The 25,412-nt window shown below is 43.6% G+C and overlaps 1 protein-coding gene across 1 annotated transcript in view; it reads left to right on the forward strand.

Annotated features, from left to right (window-relative positions):
* LOC130277773 (chymotrypsin B-like) overlaps positions 1–23,162 on the forward strand; it is a 34,494-nt gene extending 11,332 nt beyond the window's left edge. The window contains exons 3-7 of the mRNA XM_056528522.1: positions 9,861–9,940; positions 11,501–11,579; positions 11,893–12,073; positions 16,188–16,321; positions 22,976–23,162. Coding sequence (XP_056384497.1) covers positions 9,861–9,940; positions 11,501–11,579; positions 11,893–12,073; positions 16,188–16,321; positions 22,976–23,137 — 636 coding nt within the window. The 3' untranslated portion in view covers positions 23,138–23,162. The remainder of the gene's footprint in view (positions 1–9,860; positions 9,941–11,500; positions 11,580–11,892; positions 12,074–16,187; positions 16,322–22,975) is intronic.
* The last annotated feature ends 2,250 nt before the right edge of the window (positions 23,163–25,412 follow it).

Below are 25,412 nucleotides of genomic sequence, written 5' to 3' on the forward strand. Positions count from 1 at the left end.
AATAGTGGAGCTGAACCCACAGCATACGATTCTTCTGTGGAGGAGGGAACAGCATAGGACAGAGGCAATTGGAGGTCAGGGACTGCTCCCGGGCCATGCCAACTGAGTGTTGTGTCTGAGGAACCCACTGCCTGTTGACTGGGGGTGTCAGATGTCACTTGTGATGAAGTGGATGACCGAGCTAACCAATCATTGACGGCAGATCAGATGGGTTGCTTGTCAAGACACGACCGCTAGCTGATACCGGGAGCTCAGGCCTCTCGCTGTGACTCCTGCTGCCACTCACCCCTAGTCTGCTGAGACCTCTGCCTGATGAATTTAGGCCTCTGCCACTTCTCTGTGCACGTCCTGGCACTTTTCTTCCTGACATACTTATACACCAGCTAAGTGCGTATATGTTACACGTATAAATATATAAGCATATGTTCCACTACTCTTAAAACAGTATTTGACTACAGAAAGAAGTGTGTATCTTTGGCTGGCCTTTCACAGTAACTAGGCCCAAATTAGTTTAACAGGAAAATATAAAAGGACAGCACATAGGTGTACGTACAGTTTACACCTATGAGAGGAGGACTATGTGATCCACTACACTTAAAATTGTATTGGACTACAGAAACAAGTGTGTAGCTTGGCTGTCCTTTCACAGTAACTAGGCCCAAATTGGTGTACGCACAGTTTACACTTATGAGAGGTGGACAATACGCTCTGCTTAAAGGGGTACTCTGGTGGAAAACATTTTTTTTTTTTTTTAAATCAACTGGTGCCAGAAAGTTAAACAGATTTGTAAATCACTTCTATTTTAAAAAAATCTTAATCCTTCCAGTACTTTTTAGGGGCTGTATACTAAAGAGAAATCCAAAAAAGAAATGCATTTCCTCTGATGTCCTGACCACAGTGCTCTCTGCTGACCTCTGCTGTCCATTTTAGGAACTGTCCAGAGCAGCATAATTTGCTATGGGGATTTTCCCCTGCTCTGGACAGTTCCTAAAATGGACAGCAGAGGTCGACAGAGAGCACTGTGGTCATGACATCAGAGGAAATGCATTTCTTTTTTGGATTTCTCTTTAGTATACAGCCCCTAAAAAGCACATGAAGGATTAAGATTATTTTTTTTTTAATAGAAGTGATTTACAAATCTGCTTAACTTTCTGATTTACAAATCTGCTTAAAAAAAAGGTTTCCATGGGAAACAGCTGTACCTTTAAAACTGTATTAGGCTACAAAATGTGTAGCTTTGGCTGGCCTTTCACAGTAAGTAGCCCCAAATTAGTTTGACAGGGAAAAAAAAACGTACGCCAGGGTTAAACTTATGAGAGGACAATTCGCTCCGCTACGCAACCTGTATTAGGCACTAAAATCAGGTGACTATGGCTTTTCATGCTTACCCTAACTGGCCCATAGTAGCTTTAGAGTTGTAGTACATACTAGTGCTTTAGCTGAGTCGCTTTGTAGTACAGGCCAGTACAGTATTATTATGCACTAATAGTAGGTGACAATGGCTTTAAGTGCTCAGCCTAACTGGCTCCTATTAGCTTTAGAGTTGTTGTACGCCCCACTGCAGCTGTACAGAGTCGCTGTGTAGTACAGCCCAGTACAGTATTATTATGCACCAATAGCAGGTGACAATGGCTTTTAGTGCTCAGCCTAACTACACCCCACTGCAGCAGTACAGAGTCGCTGTGTAGTACACCCAAAAGTGTACTTTCTCTCTCTCTTCCCTCCCTGCCAGTGCTTTTCTGCAGTGATTTGGGATTGTGGTGAATTGTTGCTGTAAAGCTGTTTTTCTGTGCAACACACATACACACAGCTCTATCTCTCTATACAATAAGACGCTCTCTCTGAAATTAAACTCTGGAATGGCTGGCCGCAAGATGTTTGACGATTATATAGGGCTGGCTGACTGATGATAGGCTGCATGATGCATATGATTGAGGGTCATCCCACCCACCCGCCTTCCCAGAGTTCCTTGCCAGATGTCCTTACATGTGGATTCATCTTTTTAGATGCCCTGGAGCCTGGCCAGCACCAAATGGAGTTTAATGAAGCGATTTGATTCATCGAATTGCGATGATATTCGGATTCATTACGAATCAAATTTTTCCTGAAATTCATAACGAATTGGATTTGTCAGATTTGCTCATCCCTAGTCGTGATCATAAAGCTCTAATTTGATCTAGTCACTCCAAATTACAGTGTGGGGTGTCAAGGTGTTGTCAGGCATAGTAACTTAACTTATTTGTAATGTTGGCGCAGCAAAGGCTTCTTCTGGCCTTGCAGCCCATTTTGCAGTATCATCATGTTGTGCTCCTTGAAACAATCTTTTTCCAGAACAGACTGTATTTCTCCAGAGGTTACATGTGGGTTTTTCTTTGTATCCTGAACAATTCTTCTGGCACTTGTGGCTGAAATCTTTCTTGGCCTACCTAAGCAGTGAGCCTTTGGAATTCTCGGCCACATAATATTGTGATAGGCGATTTATTGAACAAGTTCAAGAAGGGCCTAGTGTTACTGTTAATAGCATGATGGATTCTCTACTGCTGAGTCTAAGGAACCCCTGGTCTTCACACTTAAGGGTATGTTCACACGGTGGAATTTCCAAAATTCCGCAGAAATTCCATTAAGCAAAGGTTGCCAAACATAATTGCAGAAATAACACAACACATAATTCTGCCAAAATTCAAGCCTCATTGGCTTCAATGGGATTCCGACGCAAAATTCTGCAAAGTATAAGACTAGTGTTATATTTTTGCAGAATGCAGAAAACAGAATTTCAGTGAAGGAATGCTGCTGCGGATATTCCGCTGTCTTAATGGGACTGCTGAATCCTAAATATGAGCGAATTGAATCAAAAGAAGGCAAATTTGTTCCTAATTTCATGAAAAATTCTATTCGGACCGAATCCGAACTTCGACTCGATTCAAAATAACTAATTTCTTCATTAGCGACACCCGCTGCGATCATCCTGAATAATGTATAGATGCGAGCGGCTTTCTCCTGAGCTAACATCTCTGCAATAGATAGGACGATTGCAGCGGGTATCAGGAGTGACACCCGCTGTGATCTTTCCTCAACTGCAGATACTACTGCTCCCAACATGGAGCACACTCTGCTCCATGCTGGGAGCTGTAGTACCTGCATTAATAGACAGATCTACACCTGTTGCGAATGGTCTATTAATGCAGGTACTACAGCTCCTAGCATGGAGCAGAGTGTGCTCCATGTTGGGAGCAGTAGTACCTGCAAGTAAGGAAAGATCACAGCGGGTGTCACTCCTGAAACCCGCTGCGATCGTCCTGTATAGATGCGGGCAGCCGGCCGCTCTTCTCTGGCCGCACTGTAGTATGAGTATATGCATGTATATAAACCTATTATTCATATTTACCACAGAGAGCTGTGATTGGCTGGAACCATCTGGCCAATCACAGCTCTCTGGGGGAAATATGAATAAGTCATGTGAATTATATTCACATCACTGGCCATCCGGAGTATAATGCAGAGATACGAGTGCAGGAGAAAGCCGCTACAGTGACACCCAGGGCGATCTGTCTATTAGTACAGGTACTGCAGCTCCCATCATGGAACAGTCTGTGCCATGCTGGGAGTAGTAGTACTACTGAAAAAATAAAAAAAATAGAGAAAAAAAGTGAAACACACACACTTTATTAAACACATTACTAATACAAATTTAAAAAAGTAAAATTATTAAAAATATATTAGTTTTACATTTAAACGGCCCCATTCTACATTTTTATTATTGTCAGCTATGTTTTTAGGTCCCTGCCCGCTCACATAAATCGATCCCTTTTAAAAAATTTACATTAACATTTTATTTTGTCCTTCAATTTTCGGGTGCGGGCAGGAGTGGATTTCCTAATTTTTTTGTTCCAATTTTTGTTCTGAATCATAATTTGATGTTTCACTTTACTTTTTTAGCCCCATTTATTTAATTTTTTCTGGCATTTAGATGAGCTGCCATGAATAATTGTGGACATCAGTAATATGTATAATACAGTAGGCAAAAAAAAGTTTCCCTAATTTACCAAAAATCCATACATTTACAGAGGTCTTCTATCAGAAATGAAAGATACTTCAAATTGTAATTTGCGGAGGCAGATGGCCGGGACAATAATGTATGTATGTAATTAATGTACCATATATTCTCGAGTATAAGCCGTCCCGAATATAAGCCGAGGCCCCTAATTTCACCCCAAAAACCCAGGAAAAGTTAATGACTCGACTGTAAGCCTAGGGTGGGAAATACATCATCCAGACTCCCGTCATTAACACGCCCTTCATTATCACCCCTGTCATTATCCCCCCTGTCATTATCCCCCTGTCATTATCACCCTCGTCCAGGGGCGTACCTAGAGCATTTGGCACCCGGGGCGGACCCTTTTTTTGGCACCCCCCCCCCCCACACACACATGCACCCCCCTTAATTATATCCCCTCCCTCCCCTCTCCCCAGGGGCGGACTGACAACACTCGGGGCCCCGGACCAAAAAAAAGAGCCTTTGGCTGTCCGGGCATGCTGGCAGTTGTAGTTTTGAAACAGCTGGAGGCACCCGGGTTGGGGAACACTGGGTTAGGCCCTAAGATAGTGTTAGTCAACCCGGGCGCCTCCAGCTGTTGCAATACTACAACTCACAGCATGCCCGGACAGTCAAAGGGGTTGAAGGGGGAGGTAGAAGTGGGGCAGGCAGGTGGGGGGGTTACCTATATGGTGGTAGGTGATGGAAGGGAGGCCATGCAGGTGGGGTGGGGAGGGGGGGTTACCTGTACGGCCACAGTAGCGGGAGGCCTGGCGCTGCAACATTCTGTTTGCGGGCGGACACAGAGCGCGGGCAAAGTGTAAAAAAAATTTAAAAACTTTTACTTTGCGGCGGCGGGTCAGTCCTGCCCTGGCACCCCCCTTGAGAGTGGCACCCTGTGCGGGCCGCCCCCCACGCCCCCCTAGGTACGCCACTGCCCTCGTCATTATCACCTCGTCATCATCCCCCTCGTCATCATCACCACCTGTCAATCCCTTCTCAGTGGTCTTCAACCTGCGGACCTCCAGATGTTGCAAAACTACAACTCGTATTTTTAAACATCTGGAGGTCCGCAGGTTGAAGACCACTGTGGCCTTTGTTATCATCCAGACCCCCATTTGTTTTCTACTCACCTCCCCTCGGTGGGAAGGAAGGGTGAGCTAGTCGTCCATATTCGACCACCTATGCTGCAGGGACCGTCCGGTGGGGAGGGTTAGCAGTTCCGGGCTGTCCGTCTTCTTCGGGAGGCCCTCTTCTCCGCTCCGGGCCGCCCCCGGACTAGTGACGTTGCCTTGATGACGACGTGCAGGGAAGTCCGTGCGCAGCAGACGTCCGTGACGTCCCTGCGCGGTGGCGCCAATGCAGCATCACTAGTTCGGGGCTGGCCTGGAGTGGAGAAGAGGGACACCCGGTGAAGATGGACAGCCCGGAATGACTAACCCTCCCCATCGGACAGTCCCAGCAGCATAGGTGGTTGAATATGGATGGCCCGGACCAGCTCACCCTTCCTTCCCACCGAGGGGAAGTGAGTAGAAAACAAAAGGGGGGTCTGGATGATGACGAAGGCTGCAGTGGTCTTCAACCTGCGGACCTCCAGATGTTTCAAAACTAAAACTCCCAGCATGCCCGGACAGCCGATGGCTGTCCGGGCATGCTGGGAGTTGTAGTTTTGCAACATCTGGAGGTCTGCAGGTTGAAGACAACTGAGAAGGGATTGACAGGCAGAGATGGACGGCCGGGACCATCCCCTCACAGCTAAAGCCAGAAAAAAATTTTGTTCACACGAGTATTAGCTGAGGGGGGCGTTTTCAGCACGAAAAATCGTGCTGAAAAACTCGGCTTATACTCGAGTATATACGGTAATTGTGAAGGACAATGTCATTGTAATTATACAATATGAGCTGGTTTTAAATGACAAATTACTGCAAAACTCTTCTTGTAATTCCAATGTCTCTGCATATGCAGAAAGACATGGATGGGAGCTATAATTTCAGTAGGATGGAAAGGACTTTTTTGTTGCTGTAAGCTGTAGAATGGAATATGTAACCATGAATGTGGGATGTGGGATTACCTTTTTATATATGTTAAAAATCTTTTATTTTTTATGTAGGGGATAATGGGAGTTGTAATTCTTGAATTCCAGTTGTCCCTGCTTGTAAACACAGTGGAGTCACTGGGACCATATGGATGGAAGAAAGAAAGTTTTAAATATACAGTAGCTGCTCTAATTGGAGCAAATTAAGGTTAATTGAACAATGAGACCACAGCCAATTAACGTCAAATAGGTAATAGTACATCAAAGGAATGTAAGTCAAGTGGTTTGACCTTAATTGGCTGTGGTTTCATTATTTAATTAAAGTCTTCCCGTCCTATTTCCTGTTCTTCATTCATCTGTCTGCTGTGTGAGCGAAAATAAATAAGTAATATAAATATACAGTATATATATATATATATATATATATATAAATATCAAAAACAAAAAGAGACATAGCCAGCACAACTACCTAATACCATATATATATATATATATATATATATATATATATATATATATATATATATATATATATATATACACACTGTACCGGCCCCAGTGACTCCCTGCCGGTCTCCACTGCAACCACTGTGATTGCAATGGGACAACTAAAATTCAAGAATTAGAACGCCCATCCCCTGCATAAAAATGTCAAGATTTTTCACATATATAAAAAGGTAATCCCACACCCATGGTTACATATTCCCTTCTACAGCTTACAGCAATAAAAAAGTATTTTCCATCCTACTGAAATTGTAGCTCCCATCCGTGTTTTTCTGCATATGCAGAGACATTGGAATTACAAGAAGAGTTTTGCAGTAATTTGTCATTTATATCCAGCTCATATTATATAATTACAATGACATTGTCCTTCACAATTACATTAAATACATTCATACATACATTATTGTCCTGGCCATCTGCCTCTGCAAATTACAATTTGAAGTATCTTCAATTTTAGATTCTGATTCTGTAAATTAGGGAAACTCAGCCTTTTTTGCCTACTGTATTATACATTCTACTGATGTCCCTGTCCTCGGCTCATCTCTGACCCCGGCAATTATTCATGGCAGCACATACACGAAAAAAATAAAATAAAATAAATGGGGCTAAGAAAGTTAAGTGAAAATAAAAAAAATGATGACTTAGAACAAATACTAGAAAATATTTTAATATTGAGCACTGAATTTTCTGGTCCCTGCCCGCTCCCAAAAATTGAAAGACAAACAAAATAAATGTTAATGTTAATTTTTAAACAGGAATCAATTTGTGTGGGCGGGCAGGGACCTAAAAATGTAGCCTACAATAATAAAAATATAGAAAGGGGCCATTAAAATGTAAAAATAATATATTTTTAATAATACATTTTTATATTTTTTTATTATTCATGTATTTTAATATTGTGTTTAATAAAGTATGTGTTTCACTTTTTTCTCAATTTTTTTAATTTTTTTTAGGTAGTACTACTACTCCCAGCATGGAACAGACTGTTCCTTGATGGGAGCTGTAGTACCTGTACTAATAGACAGATCACCCCAGGTCACTCCTGACACTCGATGCGATTTTCCTATCTATTGCAGAGATGGAGCGATTTTCTCCTGCGCTTGCATCTCTGCACTATACTCCGGCAGGCCATATTTCCCACAGAGAGCTTTGATTGGCCAGATGGTTCCAGTCAATCACAGCTCTCTGTGGGAAATATGAATAATAGGTATATATATATGGCATATACGCATGCTACAGTGGGACCAGAGAAGAGCGGCCGGCCGCATCTATACATTATACAGGACGATCGCAGCGGGTGTCAGGAGTGACACGCTCAGTGAACTTTCCTTACCTGCAGGTACTACTGCTCCCAACATGGAGCACACTCTTCTCCATGCTAGGAGCTGTAGTACCTGCATTAATAGACAGATCGCAACAGGTGTCATAAGTGAGTTCTATGCTCATAACAGGTGTCATAAGTGAGTGTGCTCCATGTTGGGAGCAGTAGTACCTGCAGTTGAGGACAGATCACAGCGGGTGTCACTCCTGACACCCGATGCGGTCGTTCTATCTATTGCAGAGATACAAGAAAGCAGCCCGTAACTATACATTATACAGGATGATTGCAGCGGGTGTCAGGAGTGACACCCAGGGACGATCTGTCTATTAGAACAGGTACTACCACTCCCATCATGGAACAGTCTGTTCCATGCTGGGAATAGTAGTACTACACACACACACACAGACTTTATTACACATATCATTAACCAGTTAAGGACCAAGGACGTTCTGGAACATCCCCGAACCCTGGGCTTTAAGGACCCAGGATGTTCCAGAACGTCCCGGTGTTTCTCCAGTCTCTGATCGGATCGGAACGGCATTCCTGCTGAAATCAGTCCCGGGACCCCCCCATGTTGGCGATCGCATGTCAATTCAGACATGCGATTTTCTCCTATTCCGGGCTGATCGGGTCTCTGGTGACCCGATCACCCGGAAAATTGTGATGATCCGGCCTGTCAGTGAAAGCCCAGATCATCCTGAAGGGTAGGAGTGAAGTCGCAATGCTGTGATTTCCTCCTATCCCCTGCCATTGGTCAGAATTGATTCTGACCAATGGCAGAGCAGGACAGTGGGTTGCCATGGCAACCCCCCATTCTGGCCACCCCTGGATGTCGAGGGGATCGTGGGAAGAAGATGGAGGTCGGTACCTGCAGCAGGAGAAGATGCCTGGAGACCCCGATCGTTGCTGGAGACTGCTGGATCCTGGGTCAGGTAGGGAAACTCCTGTGGGGGAGGGGGGAATTGAAAGTGAAAGTAAAGTAATCTTTACTGTAGCAACCAATAGGAAGGCCGAACTGCAACTCCCAGCATGCCCAGACAGCCAAAGGCTGTCTGGGCATGCTAGGAGTTGTAGTTTTGCAACATCTGGAGGGTCACAGTTTGGAGACCACTGTTACAGTGGTGCCCAAATGGTAGTCCTCCAGATGTTGCCAAAAATCCAACTCTCAGCATGCCTAGACTGCCTAGGCATGCTGGGAGTTGTAGTTCTGTAACATCTGTCCCTTCAGATTTAGCAATTTTCATGAAATTTTTGAAAATTGCTGCTTTACTTTGATGCCCTCTAATTTTTTCAAAAAGCAAAAATATGTCCATTTTATGATGCCAACATAAAGTGGATATATTGTTTTTGTGAATAAAAATTAAATTTATTGGGAATATCCATTTTCCTTACAAGCAGAGAGCTTCAAAGTTAGAAAAATGCAAAATTTTCTAAATTTTCATGAAATTTTGGGATTTTTCCCCCAAAAAAGGATGCAAGTAACGCCGAAAATTTACAACCAAAATAAAGTAGAATATGTCACGAAAAAACAATCTCAGAATCAGAATGGTAACTAAAAGCATCCCAGAGTTATTAATGTTTAAAGTGATAGTGGTCAGATCACAGGTCAAAAAAATGCTCTGGTCCTAAGGTATAAAATGGCCTGGTCCTTAAGGGGTTAAAATACATTACTAATAAAAATTTGCCGCAAATTTATGCGGATCAAATCGAGTATTGGGGAACTGAATCCCCTTGAAATCAAGGCAGCAAATTATGGTAGAATTTTTCTGTGGAATTCTTTTGAGGATTGAGGAATTCCACACATTATTTCCATTGTGTGAACATAGACTAACTCTTGGACAACAGCTAAAGAAGATTGCACCTTGATCACGAAGCAGCAGGCGACAGCTGAGGTTATTTCCTCCCATAATCTTGTTGCATAGATTTTACCTGTAATATTTACTAAATTATCGCTTTCTATGTTATAGGACAATACTGGATGGCATTATTGTGGGGGTTCTCTGATTAGCAACAACTGGGTGGTAACAGCCGCTCACTGCACTGTTGGGTAATTATGTTTGTTCATAAAGTGTTATATGATAAACCTAATGGACATAAATATTTTTTTAACCACATGTATGTATGTATGTATGTATGTATTATATGTGTGTATGTGTGTATGTATGTATGTGTGTATGTATATATGTATGTAACTATGAAGTTTTAAAGTCACAAGTACCATTAGACTATACCCCTGATGAGGGGTATTGTAAACAAAGGTATGATAAAGCAGAATATAATAATATCATTTTCTTTCATCGTGTTCACTCAACTTAATTCAAAGTCACTTCATTTTAAAGGGGTGCTTTACTGGGAAACATTTTTTTTAAATCAACTGGTGTCAGAAAGTTAAACAGATTTCTACTAACATGTCAGATTTGCCAGAAGTCCCTTACACTTGCATGGAACTTCCAGGAAGTGATCTTTAGATCACAATACTTTAAGAGCAGATCACGGGATCAGAAGCAGCTGTGAAATTTAAGCACATATCTTGACAGTGGTATAATTTAAAGGGGTACTCCGCCCCTAGACATGTTATCTCCTATCCAAAGGATAGAGGCTAACATGTCTGATCATGGGGATCCGACTGCCAGGACTCCAGTGATCTCCGGGACAGCGAGGCAGTGTTCATGAACACTGAAGCCTGGGGCTTCCCTGATTGTGGCCTCATGTCATGCCCCCTCCATTCATGACTATAGGAGGGGTGTGATAGCTAAGTATACAGCCATCACGCCTCCTCCCATAGACATGATTGGAGGGGGTGTGGCAACTGTTGTCACCAGTCATCCGGCATGGAGCAGACTTTTCTCCATGCACTGGATCACTGGGGTGCTGCAGTGCAGATCGCAGTTGTTCCCAGTGGCCAGACCCCCTTTGGATAGGGCCTAACATGTTTAGCGGTGGAGTACCCCTTTAAGGTCATCTGAAGGGATCTGACTCTGGCTCAGTACTAGTCATAAGCTATCCCAATGCTACCTAGGTATAAACATGTTGACTAGTTAAAGGAGTAGTCCAGTGGTGACTCAGTGGTTTACAACTTATCCCCTATCTTAAGGATAGGGGATAAGTTGCAGATCGCGGGGGGTCCGACCCCTGGGGCCCCCCGCGATCTCCTATACGGAGCCCCGACAGCCCGCGGGAAGGGGGCGTGTCGACCTCCGCACGAAGCGGCGGCCGACACGCCCCCTCAATACAACTCTATGGCAGAGCCGAAGCGCTGCCTTCGGCAATCTCCGGCTCTGCCATTGAGATGTATTGAGGGGGCTTGTCGGCCGCCGCCTCGTGCGGGGGTCGACACCCGCTATCTCGGCGGAGAGCCGGGGCCCCGTACAGAGAGATCACGGGGGGCCCCAGCGGTTGGACCCCCCGCGATCTCAAACTTATCCCCTATCCTTAGGATAGGGGATAAGTTTTTCACCACTGGACTACCCCTTTAACAAAGTATTTGGGTGCTTGGCAAAGGGACACAGAATTGGACAATGGGACTATACTTTAAAGGTGTTCTATTATCATATGATAAACGAGTTTGAAAAATTATAAGGACGATGTTTTTAACTCTTTTCTGTAGTTTAACTGACCGTGTTGTTCTCGGAGAACATGACAGAAGTTCATCTGCTGAAGCAATCCAATCTCTAGCTGTTGCACAAGTGAGTTCAGATTTTGTTTTTAGAGTTACAGAGATGATAATTTAATACAATTTATAAAGATTCCTGTATGATTTAGACCAAAATCATGTTTTATGTTTACCAAAAGGTACCACTGGCATCTGATGGCTCACTAATGAATTAGTATTCTAAATGAATACAGTATTGAAATTGCAAACATAAGTTTGATCTAAGATTTCGCTATGAACTTTTATTTTTTGATTGCATTTTTCGAATTACAGTAAAACTTGAGAATTGGGAACTATGGTAACTAATAAAGCAGATACAAATCCTAAATAAATGTTTTCTTTTCAAGGTTTTTACTCATCCAGGTTGGGATTCCAACACCATTAACAATGACATTGCCCTGGTTAAACTCGCCACGCCAGCCGTTTTTGGGTCCAATGTAGCCCCAGTGTGCTTAGCTAACCCTGGTGAAGTATACGATGATGGGCGCACCTGCGTTACAAGTGGATGGGGAAAGACAAGATGGCTAGGTGAGACAATGGAGTCATGTCATTAGAATTAGTGAAGATTGAAATCAGTCCAACAGACCCCCCCTTCTGCCTCATACACATGCACACACATATGTATGCACACATGTTCCAGCGACAAGTCAAACGTTTTAATCGGCAGGGTCTCAGTGTTCAGACCTCAGCCAATCTGGAGAACAAGCCGGGAGAAGTTCGTGCTCGTCGCGTTCTCTCCCGGCTCCATGTCAAGTGATCGAGACAAACTCTCCATGTAAGTCTTTGAGAGTGTTTCACATCAAGTGATCGAGACAAACTCTCCATGTAAGTCTATGAGAGTGTTTAATGTCAAGTGATCAAGACAAACTCTCCATGTAAGTCTATGAGAGTGTTTCAATCACGTGACAGATGCGGGAGGGGGGAGGCAGGAAGAGGAATGCACAGCATCCCAGACTTCTCCCTGCCCATTTTCCTGATCTGTGGAGGTCTGAACACCCCACAGATCAAAACGTTAATAATTACAGGTACACTTTAAAGGAGTTATGCTACTAGGCCATCAACATAAAATCACTTGGGGTCCAAAAAACAGGACCCTAGCCAGGGGACGTCCACAGGTTGACTAGAAAGGGGGCTTGAGCCCCTGCCCTTTTGATGTTACTCCTAAAAGTGCCCTGGGCAGTGCTGGGCAGTCTGGCATCATTATGTTGACATTTATATAAATAATTATAGGAAGTGCCCTTTTTTTCAGTTCAACCCTTGCCCCCCAAAATGTCTGTGCACGTCCCTGCCCTAGCCGATCAGCTAGGTCGATGTGTTCACGCTACCAGGACATGCAGCAGTAAACATTGAAGCAGTGTGCAAAAACACAATTCAAATTATTAATTTTACATCTTAACCCCTTCCCGCAGAATGTCATATATAAACGCCGGGTTGTGCAGTGCGTTCGCGCATCCCGGCGTTTATAAATGACATTCAGTTAACCCGGCGATGCGCAGCATCGCATGGGTTAACTGGCAGAAATCCCGCTGTTTCCAGCAGGGGACAACTTCTGCTTCACCCCCCAGGACCATCCATTGATGGTTCTGGTCAGAGATCACTGTGATTGGTCCGTGTGGACCAATCACAGTGATCTGGGGTGAAAGTTCAGATCCCCGCACTGCCCGCCCCTGGAAGTCGGGCAGAACGGGGGACGATGGCTGCAGGGGCTCGCGGGGACCTGCGGCGTAGAGGGGGAACATGAGGGGACCGGCGGCCTTACCTGCAGCAGCGGCGGGACCGAGGAACAGCGGCAGGACCGGCCACGTGGACGAGCAGCGACGGGACCGGCAGGTAAGTATATGGTCCTCAGAGGCAGCAGTGAAGATCTTCACTGCTGCTTCTAGGAGTCTGAAAACTACAACTCCCAGCATGCCTAGACAGCCTTTGGCTGTGTGGGCATGCTGGGAGTTGTAGTTTTGCAACATCTGGAGGGCCCCAGTTTGGAGACCATTGTATAATGGTCTTCAATCTGTGCTTTTCCAGCTGTTGCAAAACTACAACTCCCAGCATGCACTGACTGTCCAGGCATGCTGGGAGTTTTAGTTCAGCAACATCTGGCCCTTCAGATGTTGCCGAATTACAACTCCCAGCATGCCCTTCAGCTGTCTGGGCATGCTGGGAGTTGTAGTTTTGCAACAACTGGAGACACACTGGTTGGGAAACATTGTTTCTAACTCAGTGTTTCCTAACCTGTGTGGCTCCAGCTGTTGCAAAACTATAACTCCCAGCATGCACTAACAGACCATGCATGCTGGGAGTTGTGGTTTTGCAACAGCTGGTGCACCCCCCCCCCCCCCCCCCTGTGAATGTACAGGGTACATTCACATGGGCGTGGCTTTCACAGTGGGTTTCTCGCATCTTGAGATGCAGCAAATTTTGGGCTGGGAAACTCGCTGTAATCCCCCGCCCATGTGACTGTACCCTAAAAACACTACACTACACTGCACTAACACAAAATAAAATAAAAAGTTAAAAACACTACACATACACATACCCCTACACAGCCCCCCTCCCCCAATAAGAACGTCCGGTACACCACTGTTTCCAAAGCAGAGCCTCCAGCTGTTGATAAACAACAACTCCCAGTATTGCCGGACAGCCGTTGACTGTCCACGCATGCTGGGAGTTTTGCAACAGCTGGAGGCACCCTGTTCGGGAATCACTGGCTTAGAATACCGCTATGTCCACCCCTATGCAAATCCCTAATTTAGGGCTCAAATGCACATGGCGCTCTCACTTTGGAGCCCTGTCGTATTTCAAGGCAACAGTTTAGGGCCACATATGGGGTATCGCCGTACTCGGGAGAAATTGCCTTACAAGGTTTGGGGGGCTTTTTCTTCTTTAACCCTTCATGAAAAGGAAATGTTGGGGTCTACACCAGAATGTTAGTGTAAAAAAATTTAATTTTTTACACTAACATGCTGATGTTGCCCTATACTTTACATTTTCACAAGAGGTAAAAGGGAAAAAAGCCCCCCAAAACGCAATTTCTCCCGACTACAGAGATACCCCATATGTGAGCGCAAAGTGCTCTGGGGGCGCACAACAAGGCCCAGAAGGGAGAGCGCACCATGTACATTTGAGGTGATTTGCACAGGGGTGGCTGATTGTTACAGTGGTTTTGACAAACGCAAAAAAAACAAAACCCCACATGTGACCCCATTTCGGAAACGACACCCCTCACGGAATGTAATGAGGGGTGCAGTGAGAATTTACCCCCCACAGGTGTCTGACGGATCTTTGGAACAGTGGTCCGTGAAAATGAAAACTTGTACAGCCCACTGTTCCAAAGATCTGTCAGACAACAGTGGGGGGCAAATGCTCACTGTACCTCTTGTTACGTTCCTCAAGGGGTCTAATTTCCAAAATGGTATGCCATGTGTTTTTTTTTTGCTGTTCTGGCACCATAGATGCTTCTTAAATGCAACATGCCCCCCAAAAACCATTTCAGAAAAACATACTCTCCAAAATCCCCTTATCGCTCCTTCGCTTCTGAGCCCTCTACTGCGTCCGCCGAACACTTTACATAGACATATGAGGTATGTGCTTACTCAAGAGAAATTGGGCTACAAATATAAGTATACATTTTCTCCTTTTACCCCTTGTAAAAATTCAAAAATTGGGTCTACAATTTTCTCCTTCACTTTGCAAACACCTAAAGGGTTAAAATGATGACTGAATGTCATTTTGAATACTTTGGGGGGGTGCAGTTTTTATAATGGGGTCTTTTGTGGGGTATTTTTAATATGAAGACCCTTCAAATCCACTTCAAACCTGAACTGGTCCCTGAAAAATAGTGAGTTTGAAAATTTTGTGAAAAATTGGAAAATTGCTGCTGAACTTTGAAGCCCTCTGGTGTCTTCCAAAAGTAAAAACACGTCAATTTTATGATGCAAACATAAAGTAGACATATTGTATATGTGAATAAAACATTATTTTATTTGTAATATACATTTTCCTTACAAGCAGAGAGCTTCAAAGTTAGAAAAATGCAAAATTTTCAAATTTTTCATCAAATTTTAGGATTTTTCACAAGGAAAGGATGCAAGTTACCACAAAAAATTACCACCATGTTAAAGTAGAATATGTCACGAAAAAACAATCTCGGAATCAGAATGATAACTAAAAGCATTCCAGAGTTATTAATGTTTAAAGTGACAGTGGTCAGATGTGCAAAAAACGCTCTGGTCCTTAAGGCCAAAATGGGCTTGGTCCTGAAGGGGTTAAAGGGGTTATATGGAAGGAGTGGGATTTTTGTATCTATGCCCATTGTGTAGTATATATTAAAAAAACAAACTTTTCTCAAGTCGGGCACCTCCTTGGTTATGTGATCCTCTTCCTGCTTTTGGGGGTCAACACGTCATGCTGCAGCTCAGCTCATCGCTCTGCTGCCTTGGCCAGTGATATGCTGAGCCGCAATGTGGTGTATTGGGCCCCGGTCTTTTTCCTGGAGCCCAGCCAAATATCACACTGCCGCTTTTGAAGACAATTTTTCAGCCATTCCACTGTGTTAATGTGACCCTGTTTTCTTATGCAATATTTACTTAAAATACAAAGCAAAATATAACTTGTTGACATACTCAATACTTTTTATTCTCAACAGCATTTAACACCCCCAGCAAACTGCAGCAGACTGCCCTACCTGTACTGTCCAATGAAAACTGTAAAACCTACTGGGGCAGTAACATCAGTGATGTCATGGTCTGTGCTGGAGCTGCTGGGTCATCTTCTTGCATGGTTTGTATTATACAAATGACTCTTTATAATGTTAATTATTGTGAACATTTTGCAGTTAGGATAAGAAGGTGAAGGTTTTCACTGTAGTTTTAGAGAGAATGTTGTGCAATGATTAGTTTAAATAATTTATGTTTTGATCAAAAATATTTTTTTTTAAATACAAATCTGTATACACTGCTCAAAAAAACTAAATGGAACGCCTAAACAACACAATGTAACTCCAAGTCAATCACACTTCTGTGAAATCACACTGTCCACTCAGGAAGCAACACTGATTGACAATCAATTTCACATGCTGTTGTGCAAATGGAACAAACAACAGGTGGAAATGATAGGAAATTAGAAAGAAACCCCCAATAAAGGAGTGGTTCTGCAGGTGGTGACCGCAGACCGCTACTCAGTTCCTGTGCTTTCTGGCTGATTATTTGGTCACTTTTGAATGCTGGATGTGCTTTCACTCTAGTGGTAGCATGAGACGAAGTCTGCAACACCACACAAGTGGCTCAGACAGTGCAGCTCATCAAGGATGGCATATCAAAGCGAGCTGTGACAAGAAGGTTTGCTGTTTCTGTCAGCTTAGTGTCCAGAGCATGGAGGCACTACTAGGAGACAGGCCAGTACATCAGGAGACGTGGAGGAGGCCAAAGGAGGGCAACAACCCAGCAGCAGGACCGCTACCTCCTCTTTTGTGTAAGGAGGAGCAGGAGGAGCACTGCCAGAGCCCTGCAAAATGACCTCCAGCAGGCCACAAATGTGCATGCGTCCCCTAAAACAGTCAGAAACAGACTCAATGAGGGTGGTATGAGGGCCCGACGTCCACAGGTTGGGGTCGCGCTTACAGCCCAACACCGTGCAGTACGTTTGGCATTTGCCAGAGAACACCAAGATTGGAGAATTCGCAACTAGCGCCCTGTGCTCTTCACAGATGAAAGCAGGTTCACACTGAGCACATGTGACAGAGTCTGGAGACGCTGTGGAGAATGTTCTGCTGCCTGCAACATCCTCCAGCATGACTGGTTTGGGGGTGGGTCAGTAATGGTGTAGGGTGGCATTTCTTCGGGGGGGCCGCACAGCCTTCCATGTGCTTGCCAGAGGTAGCCTGACTGCTCTTAGGTACTGAGATGAGATCCTCAGATCCCTTGTGACACCATATGCTGGTTCAGTTGGCCCTGGGTTCCTCCTAATGCAAGACAATGCTAGACCTCATGTGGCTGGAGAGTGTCTGCAGTTCCTGCAAGAGAAAGGCATTGATGCTATGGACTGGCCAGCCCGTTCCCCAGAGCTGAATCCAATTGAGCACATCTGGGACATCATGTCTTGCACCACAGACTGTCCAGGAGTTGGCAGATGCTTTAGTCCGCCACCTCATCAGGAGCATGCCCAGGCATTGTAGGGAGGTCATACAGGCACGTGGAGGCCACACACACTACTGAGCCTCATTTTTACTTGTTTTAAGGACATTACATCAAAATTGAATCAGCCTGTAGTATGGTTTTCCACTATGATTTTGAGTGTGACTCCATATCTAGACCTCCATGGGTTGCTAAATTTGATTTCCATTGATCATTTTTGTGTAATTTTGTTGTCAGCACATTCAACTATCTAAAGACGAAAGTATTTCATACGATTAGTTCATTCATTCAGATCTAGGATGTGTTATCTTAGTGTTCCCTTTATTTTATTTTTTTGCAGTTTATATACACAGTGGTCCCTCAACATACAATGGTAATCCGTTCCAAATGGACCATCGTTTGTTGAAACCATGGTATGTTGAGGGATCCGTGCAATGTAAAGTATAGGACAGTGTTCTACAACCTGCGGACCTCCAGATGTTTCAAAACTACAACACCCAGCATGCCAGGTCCACAGGTTGAAGACCACTGGTATTGGAGGTTATACTCACGTGTCCCCGCCGCTCCGGACCGTCACCGCTGCCCTGGATGTCGCCTTCCATCGCTGTTGCCGCATCCCCGGGGTGTCCCCGACACTCCGGCAAGGCCTCTGCTTCGCCGGCATCCTTGCTCTACGTCGCCGTCATCACGTCGCTACTATTGGATGACGGGACGGCGTGCACAGCGACGTGATGATGACGATGGAGAGCGCCGACGATGCAGGGGATCCCGAAGAGGACGTGCCGGAGCCCCGAGGACCGGTAAGTGATCGCCAACGGACCACACGGGGCTCCATAAACGGCTATCCGGTGGCTGCTGAAGAAGTCTGCGCTGCCGGATAGCCGTTTATGCTATGGCCCCGACATACAAAAGCATCGTATGTTGATGCTGCCTTCAACATGCGATGGCCTCTGAGAGGCCATTGTATGTTGAAATTATCGTATATATATATATATATATATATATATATATATATATATATATAGAAATCACTGTATATATATATATATATATATATATATATAACTCAATGTGTGTGTGTGTATGTGTGTATGTTCCAGCATCACTTCAAAACGGCTAAAGATATTAACATGAATCTTGGCACACATGTTACTGATATGTCAGCAACAGACATAGGATAGGTAATTTAACCCTTACCCACCCCCTATTTGCGAGAGTCAGTGTTTTTATTTAAAGTCCCATACAAGTCTTTGGAAAATTTATGTTACTGCATATATGTTACTAATACTCGGTCACATGTTACTTATATGCCCACTAAAAATATAGGATAGTTAATTTAACCCTAACCTATCCTCATTTGCGAGGGTCAGGGTTTTTGTTTGAAGTCCAATGCAAATCTATGGGAAATGTATGTTCCAGCATAACTTCCATATGGCTGGAAATATTTCGATAATTCTTGGTCATGTTACTGATATGTCAAATAAAAATATATAATAGTTAAATTAACCTATCCCCTTATGTGAAGGATGGGGTTTTTGTTTCAAGTCCCATGCAAGTATATATAGGACTTCTGGTGCCTTAATCCACAAGCTCCGCTCTGCATCTCCAGATGAATGTGTCAGTCCAGCTGGCAAGCTACACCCTCCCTGCATTCCATGCCCCACCTTGCCAAGACACGCCCACCCTTTAAGCTACACCCCTTTTATTTTCAGCTACAACATCTTTACCACAACGCAGTCCCACCTGAGGACGTGATATGAAGATTAGATATGAGGACGGGATATGGGGACAGGATATGGGGACAGTATATGAGGTCGGGATGAGGACAGGATATGAGGATGGATATGAGGACAGGATATGAGGTCAGGATATGAGGTCAGGATATGGGGTCGGGATATGAGGATGGGATATGAGGACGGGATAGAGGGACGGGATATGGGGACGGGATATGAGGACGGGATATGAGGTCGGGATATGGGGATGGGATATGAAGACAGGATATGAGGTCAAGATATGAAGAAGAAATATGAGGACAGAATAAGAGGAGGGGATTTGGGGTCAGAATTTAGGAACGGGATGTGAGGACAAAAGCTTCTTCCTTTGTTGCTTTTCCTCCCCCACAAGGATAAGGTAGGAAAAACCGGGCAGCGCCAGGTACTCAGCTAGTATTTAATATTTTTGACTATAGGACACAATTTTCATGTTTTGCATTTTTATTCATGAAATGTTTTGGCCACTTTTTATTTCTGGGGTGTGATATATCCAAAAATATGCAATTTTGGATTTTGGAATTGTTTTGCACTATTCAATGCATTGTTAATAGTTTGGACAATTCCGCACATGAGCCAAATGTGTTCAATTTTTTTATTTAAAAAATTAGAAAAAAGGATGATTTAAACTTTCATTAAGGTTTGGGCTTTTTTTTAATATTTTTAATAACTTTTTTTAATGTCCCTTTTACTTTTAAAGTCACTTTAGGGTATTTAAAAAGCATTGCTCATTTGCATAGTAAAGTCTGTCTGAGGTAGACTCGAGTAGAAGATCACTGATTGGCAAGCACAGCGGCCTTTAGAAGTCCTCAAAGAGTCATGGAAAGTCATCAACTTCCCCCTACCATCCCCGCTGTCACATTGCAGGGGTGCCAATTGGAGAGCTGCTATAGTTATTCCTGTCAGAAACCTTGTAATTGCAACATTTAAGAGGTTAATATCTGACAATAACCATCTGTCTGGTAGTAGCTGTCACGCATTGTCTATGATGTGATCACAGCTCCTGCGCTCACTTCATATCCTTTCCACATGTACAGTGCTGTTAATAAAATTTTCCCATTCTGAACCCTATAACACTTTTATTTTTCCGTATACAAGGCCCATATGAGGGACCATTTTTGTGCCATGATCTGTTCTTAGCAGTATCATTTTTGTTTAGATGGGAATTTTTGATCACTTTTGATTAATTTTTTATGGTACATGATGTGACCCAAAAATAGCAATTCTAGACTTTGGTATTTTTTTTTTTACATTTACGCCATTCACTCACCTTTCCTAATCTCACCACTAAGTACTCACTGACATCAACCCCCAACAAGTTATGTAATGTATGTACACAGTGACCCTACCAGCAGAATAGTGAGTACCACTCTGGAGTATAATACAGGATATAACTCAGAATCAGTACAGGATAAGTAATGTAATGTCTGTACACAGTGACCCCACCAGCAGAATAGTGAGTACATCTCTGGAGTATAATACAGGATATAACTCAGGATCAGTACAGGATAAGTAATGTAATGTATGTACACCGTGACCTCACCAGCAGAATAGTGAGTGCAGCTCTGGAATATAATACAGGATATAACTCAGGATCAGTACAGGATAAGTAATATATGCACACAGTGACCCCAACAGCAGAATAGTGAGTGCAGTTCTGGAGTATCATACAGGATATAACTCAGGATAAGTACATGGTAAGTAATGTAATGTATGTACACAGTGACCCCACCAGCCTGCAGATGTTGCAAAACTACAACTTCCAGCATGCATTAACAGCCATTGACAGGTTTTAATAAAGGAAGGAGAAGATCGGAGGCTGAGATCGCGCTGTTGCAGACAATTTCCTGGATACTAGTTGGTGTCTTAAATTCTTTTAATCACACAACGCGTTTCTGGATATTAATAATCCTTTCTTCAGGCGTGATCAGGATTATTAAGATTATCCAGAAACGCGTTGTGTGAATAAAAGAATTTAAGACACCTACTAGTATCCAGGAAATTGTCTGCAACAGCGCGATCTCAGCCTCCGATCTTCTCCTTCCTTTATTGTCTCTTACACGCCGGTGGATCCAGCGTGGGAAGCCGCAGCAGTTGCTATAATAAGCGTACATCAGCTTTGTGCCTGGAATATGCACAACCCCACCAGGTGAGTGCGTTCCTCACTCACCTAAATAATCTGACCTGGTCTGGAAGATCCCACACAGAAGATCCCACTGTTGTTTTTTGTCTTATTGACAGGTTTTGGCTGTCCAGGCATGCTGGGAGTTGTAGTTTTGCAACACTTAGACAGACCCTGGTTGGGAAACACTGATCTACACAGTGTGGGATATTTTTCAAAACCTGTCCAGAGGAAAATTGGTTGAATTGCTCATAGCAACCAATCAGATTGCTTCTTTCATTTTAACAAGGCATCTGTAAAATGAAAGAAGCGAGCTGATTGGTTGCTATGGACAACTCAGCAACTTTTTCTTTAGACAGGTTTTGATAAATCTTCTCCAGTGACCCAACCAGCAGAATAGTGAGTGCAGCTCTGGAGCTCGCTATATACTGTATATAAGTTTCTTCCAACCAGGGTGCTTCTAGCATGCTGGGAGTTGTAGTTTTGCAACAGCTGGAGGCACCCTGGTTAGAAAGCACTGCTGTATACAGTGACTTCTCACCAATAGATTGCAGGAAGAACTCACCACACTACTCTCCTGGCTGGTCAAAAAAAACTTTAGCTCCGCCCCCCAAGTCACATGATTGTGAACGCAGGTCCTCAAACACATCACCCCCTCCAGCATTCAGAAGATACAAAGCAGATCCTGATAGGGCAGTCACTGACATTACGTTCTGTGTGGAGATACCTGTTTTTAGTGACTGCTTACCAGGACCTGCATGATGCTGAGGGAGCGGGGCCTCCTTTTTTTCCTGATCATGTGGGGCCTGGAGCAGGAGGTCCAAAAGCTCCATTGATAATCTGGCCCTGCGCACAGATTCCATATGCGGATTCTGCCTCAAATTAAAGTCCAATAGACTTCTATGGGATTCCGCACTCCCATTCACACTTCTGAATTTCCACATGCAGACTCCGCACAGATTCCACACCAATTCCGCACAAGCCAGAACCCACACAAATGAATGCAGAAGCGGAATTGGAGCGGATGCGCAGAAATTCTGCCTTGTGAATAGACCCTTATGTTCAGCTATTGTGTGAGCAGGGAGAGGTAAAACAGAGAAAGCTGACATAGACAGAAGCAGTGTGCTGAGGATCTAGGCCTGAAGAAACATCAGCATAACTAGCTACAGTGGGGGAGATTTATCAAAACCTATGTAGAGGAAAAGTCAACTCGTTGCCTATAGCAACCAATCAAATAGCTTCTTTCATTTTTCACAGGCCTCTTTAAAAATGAAAGAAGAGATCTGACTGGTTGCTATGGGCAACTGGTCAACTTTTGATTCTAAAGTATTTATTCTGTAGTTCAAAGATTTCACATTGAATCTTGACCAAAGCAATAATTTCAATAATTGTATCTTTATTTCCCATACAGGGTGATTCTGGCGGACCCCTTGTGTGTGACAGAAATGGGGCTTGGACACTGGTTGGAATTGTGTCATGGGGAAGCAGCACATGCTCAACCTCAACCCCAGCTGTTTATGCCCGTGTCACTGAGCTCCGTGGATGGGTGGACCAGATTGTTGCTTCAAATTAATGAACCAAAGCTAAGGAATTTCTTCAAAAACAATAAAACACTTTTTTTTTCTACATTCTGTGATCATTTCAACGTTATTCTGTATTAAAAAAAATAAAAATAAATATATATATATATATATATATATATATATATATATATATATATATATATATATATCATGGTTTCCAAAAATGATTAGATGTAGAGAGGTAGGCGGCCAACATTAGTGGGGTACCAAATTAGCCAATAAATATGTGATGACAGATACCTTTGTTCCAAAAATGTAAATATTATTTTAGAAGTTACGCCTTTCTAAGCTGACCAGAAAAAATTATACTAGCAAGCTACTCTACAGTGCTACAGTAGGACCATAAGTTTGTACTCCAGTGAGATATTGTGACACCTAATTAATGGGTGAATGGGTGAACGAAAACAAAAAACAGGGAACACTCCCTTGTGTAGATTCTTAGTAAAGGTGTGCATCCAGTCACCACACTAAATGTAGGATACTAACCTTTAGGAGTTGTGCTATAAATAGGCTTAACTCTACTGCTGGCATAAGCAGTGGAGAAGCCACTGCCCTCCGACCCAAATCGGCAATGGGAAGAATAGGAAACATTGGGTCCACAGAGGCGCTGCTGAATGGACAGGAAATAGACTACCACAGCGATGCACATGACAAAAAAAAACAACTTTATTGCAAATGGTAACGGGACCCTTACTCACACCAGCCTATGTAAATTGTGTATACATAATTGTGTATAATCTGGCATGGAAATTCTGCAGCGTGAACAATGCCGCAGAATCCCATTGAAATCAATGGAACTCTGCTGCAGCGGAATGTCCGTGCGGAACATATCCATGTGAACATACCCTTAGGTTGCTGCTGTGAAGGATCTGTGCTTTGGTTACTGTCCATCTTTGCCTCTTGGAATTCTACAGCAGCAGGCATGGTTTCTTCAGCTACCTAGAAAGTTAATATAACAAAAAAAAAACTGATTCTCTCTCAGCGGGTGTTAAACAAATATGAGTAGTAGGTTAATCGATGCCTTATGAATAGTTCACACATTTCGCAATACAAAACTGTAATACATATTTTACAGCATTATTAAAACTTGCCCTTTTATATTTCTGTCATAGACTTTGCCGGGGCTAAGTGATCCATGACCTAAAAAATATAAAGGTTTTAGCATGGTGTGTCCCCAGAGTCCCCACAAGTGCCGTGACCTAATTGTACAAGTACAAGTGTGTAAAATACTGGAAAACTGGTCTTTGAGTAGGCCACAGGAGATGCTAAAAGGACCAGGAATCCTTCAGACATGTTTTTATAATCTAACCTTAGCAAACTGACTAAAGATATGCACGCTGTAAGGAGAATACAAAGCAAGTCTTTCCATTATTATAGTTACAAGAGACCAACTGGGGTATTTCTAGGATGCTCAATAAAGATGAGGGAGCCGAGGCTGGTGAACCCAGTCTCACACAGAACTTTAAAGTAAATACAGCTCGCAGAACTTTTGAACTTTGCCAGGCTTGCGCTAACTTGGCATGGGCGCTATCATTTGCAGAATAAATAAGGAACACATGGCGTTTTGGTGCCTCAATGAATGAATGACGTACTAGGAACACTGAAATGACCTCATTGCTTGCATTATGTGACATACAGCTCCCAGGCCAACCAGGAGACAGCATAGGGGTGGGTTTAAGAGGCTGATAAAGCCTTATGTACTGCAATGTGACCACCATCTTGGAGAAAATATAGAGAACAGTGCACAGGAACTACTGATCCCCGAAAGCCTTTATCTGATACAAAGTAAGCTGAGCAAAGCATTGAGCAGTGTGCTTACCTCAGACAGTGACCTCCTGTCACCTCCCTGCATTACTGTGTCCAGTTGGTGCACTACAGATTTCAGCAGTGTCAGTGCAGAACAATCCTATAAAAGCTAATTACAATACAAAGCAAGCTGAGCAATGGGCTGACCTCAGACAGCGACCTTCTGTCACCTGCATTACTGTGTCCTGTTGATGCGCTACAGATCCCAGCAGTGACACATTACAATACAAAGCAAGCTGATCAAAGAATTGGGCAGTAGACTTCAGACAGTGACCTCCTGTCACCTCCCTGCTTTGACGCCTGTCAAACATAACAGGCCTGCTGGTCTGATCATCTTAGGTTACATCGATGCTGCTGCATCTGGAAGCTTGAGAAAAAACCTTCCAGAGGGGGGACACAGTCAGGTGGTGGTATACCTGTCCGGTATTCCTTACCAGAGGCATTGCATTGTAAACTTCC

This window comes from Hyla sarda, chromosome 6 (genome assembly GCF_029499605.1).
Source record: "Hyla sarda isolate aHylSar1 chromosome 6, aHylSar1.hap1, whole genome shotgun sequence".
Lineage (NCBI taxonomy): Eukaryota > Metazoa > Chordata > Amphibia > Anura > Hylidae > Hyla > Hyla sarda.